The sequence below is a fragment of the Panthera uncia genome, chromosome A2, assembly GCF_023721935.1.
Source record: "Panthera uncia isolate 11264 chromosome A2, Puncia_PCG_1.0, whole genome shotgun sequence".
Taxonomy (NCBI): domain Eukaryota; kingdom Metazoa; phylum Chordata; class Mammalia; order Carnivora; family Felidae; genus Panthera; species Panthera uncia.
This window is the reverse complement of record NC_064816.1, coordinates 12034719-12040464: the sequence shown is the minus strand read 5'-3', so window position 1 is coordinate 12040464 and position 5746 is coordinate 12034719. Positions and strand designations below refer to the sequence as shown.

General features: G+C 51.5%; 1 protein-coding gene across 1 annotated transcript; it reads left to right on the top strand.

Annotated features, from left to right (window-relative positions):
- Positions 1 to 826: 826 nt before the first annotated feature.
- NXNL1 (nucleoredoxin like 1) lies at positions 827 to 4707 on the top strand. The gene is made up of 2 exons (XM_049640213.1): positions 827 to 1152; positions 4377 to 4707. The coding sequence occupies exons 1-2, from the start codon at positions 827 to 829 to the stop codon at positions 4705 to 4707; spliced, it is 657 nt and encodes a 218-aa protein (XP_049496170.1).
- The last annotated feature ends 1039 nt before the right edge of the window (positions 4708 to 5746 follow it).

The following is a 5746-nucleotide window of genomic DNA, read 5'->3' as shown; positions in this document are numbered from 1 at the left end:
ATCACTAATGCTCATTTTGATGTAGAAATCACAAGGGGCGCCTGGGTGGCTCAGTCGGTTGAGCGTAAGACTTCAGCTCAGGTCATGATCTTGCAGCTCATGAGTTCGAGCCCCGCATCGGGTTCTGTGTTGACAGCTCAGAGCCTGGAGCCTGCTTCGGATTCTGTGTCTCCCTCTCTCTCTGCCCCTAACCCACTCGCATTCTGTCTCTGTCTCTCTCAAAAATAAACATTTTAAAAAAATTAAAAAAAAAAAAAAAAGAAAGAAATCACAAAACTTGGGGGCACCTGGGTGGCTCTGTCAGTTGAACATCCGACTTCAGCTCAGGTCATGATCTTGCAGTCCGTGAGTTTGTTCCCTCTCTCTCTGTCCCCCCCCCCACACACACACACTCATGCTCTGTCTCTCTCTCTTTCTCTGTCAAAAATAAAAAATAAAACATTAACAAAAAAAAAAGAAATCACAATACTTTGTAGAGCCATCATGAATCAGGATTACTGAATGCATTCAGTTCACGAAGAAGCACATATATTTTTATGTCACAACGTAATAAAATATTTTCACACCCGTATGTCAGTATGACGGTTTTCCTTTGCAATCCTGTGCCTTAATGGATTGGGTTTCTAGCTGTCTCCAGAGAAGGAGCCCACAGGGGCCTGTCTCTGCCCTTGGAGGCAGCACAGAATCAGGTCACGGTGTAGGCAGATTAGTGAGGTCCTGAACTGGCCTCCTTAAAGATACCTAATCCTGGACCAGAAGCCAGCCAGCAGTCCCAGGGCCACACAGAGTCCCTCCACCCTGTCCCCAGCTCCCGGCCGGGGCTGCCATGGCCTCCCTGTTCTCTGGCCGCGTCCTGATTCGCAACAACAGCGACCAGGACGAGCTGGACACGGAGGCTGAGCTCAGCCGCAGGCTGGAGAACCGGCTGGTGCTGCTGTTCTTTGGCGCTGGGTCATGCCCACAGTGCCAGGCCTTCGCACCCATCCTCAGGGACTTCTTCGTGCGGCTCACAGATGAGTTCTACGTGCTGCGGGCAGCCCAGCTGGCCCTGGTGTACGTGTCCCAGGACCCCACAGAGGAGGAGCAGGATCTGTTCCTCAGGGACATGCCGAAAAAGTGGCTCTTCCTGCCCTTCGAGGATGACCTGAGGAGGTGAGATGGGAGAAGAGGCCAGGGAGGGCTTCCTGGAGGAGGAGCTATTTCTGCTGAAAGTGAAGTATTCGTTCATTCTTGCCTCCCTTCCATCTGGAATTGATGAGCACGGCCTGTGTGGCACTCTGTACCCAGCCTGGGGGGTGCACAGGGGGGAGGGGTGCATATGCCCATTTCCATTTAGCTCCCAAGGAGCTTACAACCTGGGGAGACAGGCATGACACAAAGACTCAAACACATAATAACAAACTGCAGTTGTGTTCCCGAGGACGAAGGGAGGATACCACGTGGGAACATCACGGGCAGACCTTGCTGAGGTTTGGGGTCAGGGGATGTTTCCCTGAGGCAGTGCCTTTAGAGAGACCCCAAGGCCAAGGGAGGATAGGAGGGGAAAGAGTGGAGCGAGGGAAGGGCTTCCAGGCAGAGGGCACAGATAAAGGCTGGGAGGCCATCAGGCAAAGAACAGCCAAATCGGGGACCTGTAAGGAGTAACAGGCGTGAGAGGTCCGCAGGTCTCAGGTGGCGCCACAAACGGCATCTTTATAAGTATGAGTGTGGTCCTCAGAGTAGCTGGGAGCCAGGGAGGGCATCGGAGCTGAGAGAGAGGTGCGTGGATTTGAGCTTTGCACCGAGCTGCCCTATAAACCGTGTTGCAGTTTGCTCCTACTTTAGAACCTTCCCCAGGGATGCCTGGGTGGCTCAGTTGGTTCAATGTCCAGCTTCGGCTCAGGTCACGTTCTCATGGTTCATGAGTTCGAGCCTCGCATCGAGGCTGAACTAAAAGCAAAGCCTGCTTCGGATTTTCTGTCTCCCTCTCTCTCTGCCCCTCCTGCACTCCCGCTCTCTCTCTCTCTCTCTCTCTCAAAAATAAATACACGTTAAAAAAAAAGAAGAATCTTCCCCTTTTCTGCGTTAAAACTTTCATTCTTTTTGAGGTGCCTGTGTGGCACCTCAGTCGGCTGAGCGCCCGAGTTCAGCTCAGGTCATGATCTCACTGCTCATGGGTTCGAGCCCCGCATCAGGCTCTGTGCTGACAGCTCAGAGCCTGGAGCCTGCTTCGGATTCTGTCTCCATCTCTCTGCTCATGCTCTGTCTCTCTCACTCTCTCTCTCTCTCAAATATAAAATAAAACATTAAAAAAATTTTTTTTAAGTTGGGAGAAGCATACAATGAAACAATTAACAATACAATTGTTAACATTTTGCCAGATTTTCTTTCTCTGCACTGGGAGCGTGCACTGAACCATTTGAGCGGGCGTCTCAGACTTTGTGACACTTTACAGATTTCATTAATTTTGTTCCACAAGTTGGAAGTTTCCGGAGACCTTCGTTGTCCATCCAACATTATCAGATTTGGACACTTGCTCACTCCCCCTGGCCTCTCTGCAGCCGAGGGGGATCTTTCTGGTAAACTGGTAACATTTCCCTTCCCAGGGCAGAAATGCCAGCTGTGAGGGCATCATAGCCAAACACTGACCTGCTGACTTTGTTTGAGGCAGGGTCCTCTCAATCAAACCTTCACTGGGGCTAGATGTCTGGACAGAGGGTGAGCGAGTCCCCATCGCCCTACTCCTTACCCTACCCACATACGGGGTCCCCAGATAAAACACAGGATGCCCAATTAGAAACAAATTTCACAAAAACAATGAATATTTTTTTAATTTTATGTATTTATTTTGAGAGAGAGCGAGCACGAGTGGGGGAGGGCAGAGAGAGTAGAGAGAGAGAAAATCCCAAGCAGGCTTCGCACGATCAGTGATGCGGGGCTCCAACTCACCAACTGTGAGATCATGACCTGAGCCGATTCAAGAGTCAGACTCTTAACCAGCTGAGCCACCCAGGTGCCCCAATGAATAATTTTTTAGTACGTGTTTTTAGTATAAGTATGTCCCGCATATTGCATGTTGTTATATAATTCTTATTTTATTTTATTTTATTTTATTTTATTTTATTTATTATATCAACTTTAACAGGTGTCCTGTATTTCTTTTTGCTAAGTCTGGCAACCTGTATTTCTTTTTGCTAAGTCTGTAAAGTCCTGTGTGACTTTACAAGTGCCATGCATTCTCTGTGCAGAGGCCTGGAAAAGGGCCACCCAAAAACCCAGTGGATGGAAATTAACAACTGTGGATGCTGGGCTCAGTCTGGTCTCCCCTGTACTTCAGAATGTCTGTGCGTGATTCTGGTCCAGATGGGACGTTTGGTCTGGGGTCTCCTGGGATCGTGGATGGCTCCTCACTGGCTTCCCCTCATACTGGAGACAAAATGGAAACTCCTTACTATGAGCCTGCAGGGCCTCTGATCAAGGTTGCACTCTAATCTCCCTCTCGTCTCAGGGCCTTTGCACGGCTGTGTCCTCTGCCTGGGACCCTGGCCTCCCAGGGCCCTCCTCATCCTGCAGCTTTGAGCTCAAAGATCACCTCCTTGGAGAGGCCCTCTCTGACCACCAATCCCTTACCCGGCTTGGTATTTCTTTATGACATTTATCAGTATTGATTCATTCATTCATCCCACACAGTTTCTGAGCCTCAATTCTGTGCCCTATACTGTTTCAGGCACTGGGGACCCAGGTGAATGGCGACAGAAATCTGTGTCCTAGTGAAGCTACATTCTATGGTGGGCAAAAATGATAAAGGGGAAAAATAGGGGCGCCTGGGGGGCTCAGTCGGTTAAGCATCTGACTTCGGCTCAGGTCATGATCTTACAGTTCCTGAGTTCGAGCCCACATCGGGCTCTGCACTGACACGTGTGGATCCTGCTTGAGATTTTTTATCTCTCTGTGTCCCTATCCTGCTAGCACTCTCCTTCACACTCTCAAAATAAATAAATAAACTTAAAAAAAAAAAAAAAAGGAGGAAAAAACAAACGGTGCAGTGTGTTGGATGCTAAAAGGCACAGCGCAGCAGACGGGAGAGCGAGGCATTGAGATTTGAGGTTGGCTACCCAGCATACAGGGTCTTAACCCACAGAAGTCCGGGGAGAGTGCTCCAGGCAGAGGGCATGGCCAGTGCAAAGGCCCTGAGGCGGTAGCATGTCTGAGGTATTGGACACCCAGTGCAGAGGCCACTGAGGCCTGGCCTGGCCCGGTCTCTGGGCTCCCCCAGCGCCCGGCACGGGGTAGTGCACACAGCGGGTGCTCAGTAAGTACCCGGAGGAGGGCTGTGTGGCTCCCCAGCTCAGGGGCGGGTACGGGCTTCCAACCGGACTGACCCGCCCACCCCGCAGGGATCTCGGGCGCCAGTTCTCCGTGGAGCGCCTGCCGGCTGTCGTGGTGCTCAAGCCTGGAGGGGACGTGCTCACCCGCGACGCAACTGACGAGATTCGGCGCCTGGGACCCGCCTGCTTCGCCAACTGGCAGGAGGCGGCGGAGGTGCTGGACCGCAACTTCCTGCAGCCCGAGGACCTGGACGACCCCGCGCCCCGGAGCCTCACCGAGCCGCTGCGCCGCTGCAAGTACCGCGTGGACCCGGCGGCTCGGGGCAAACGCCGCCCCAGGAGAGGGAGCGACCCCGAGGGGGAGGGCGGGGCGGAGGGCGGGGACGGGGAGCTGTTCTGAGACCCCTGCGCAGAGCACACGCCTGAACTTCCCAAAGAGTGCCCTCCCAGACCCTACAGGGACACAGCAGTGGACACTTGAGGCAGACCTCCAGCTGTCCCCGAAACAGCGGACCCACCCCCAGCGCGGGGGCGGGGCGGGAGGGGGCGCTCAGACCTCTGGGAAACAGCAGGGCTTCAGAAGATTCAAAGTGCTGCCTGGGGGGAAGCAAGAAGACAGACCACCCATTCAAAAATAAGCAAAGGGCATGAACAGGCAGTTTTTTTCTCCAAAGAAGATACACAAATGACCAACAAGCGCATGAAAAGATACTCCACGTCATTAGCCATTAGGGACACGCAAATCAAGAGCACCGTGAGATACCATCTCACACCCAGTGGGATGGCTATAATCAAAAACCAGAAAATAGCCCGCGTTGGCAGGGAAATGAAGACATTGGAACCTGGCGCGCTGCTGATGGGAAGGGAAAATGGTGCAGTCGCTGTGGAGAGCAGTCTGGGGATTCCTTGATAAGTTAACTATATAATGACCACACTTACCAGCAATTCCACTAGTAGGTATGCGCCCAAGAGAAATGAAAACAGACTCAGACAAATAGCTGAATGTGCATGTTCACAACGTAGAAATGAATAAACGAAATGTGGTCCGTCCACCCCGTGGAATGCTATTCAGCCATAATATGTGCTCTCAACATAGATGAACATCCAAAACATGCTCAGTGAAAGAAACTGGACACAAAAAAGTCACATACCGTCGGGCTCCATTTATAGAAAATGTCCAGAACAGGCAAACCCAGATACAGAAAGCAGATCAGGGCCAGGGGCTGGAGGAGGGGGGTGGGGAATGGGGGTCTCCCTTAGGGATGATGAAAATATTCCGGCACTAGACAGACATGATGGGTGCACAACATTGCGTATGTACTAAATGCCTCTGAATTGTTCGCTTCAGCATGGTTTATGTCATGTACACTTCACCTTAATTTCTAAAACTGAAAAATAAATAATAACCAAAGACTTGTAGCAAGATATAGGGATGCCCA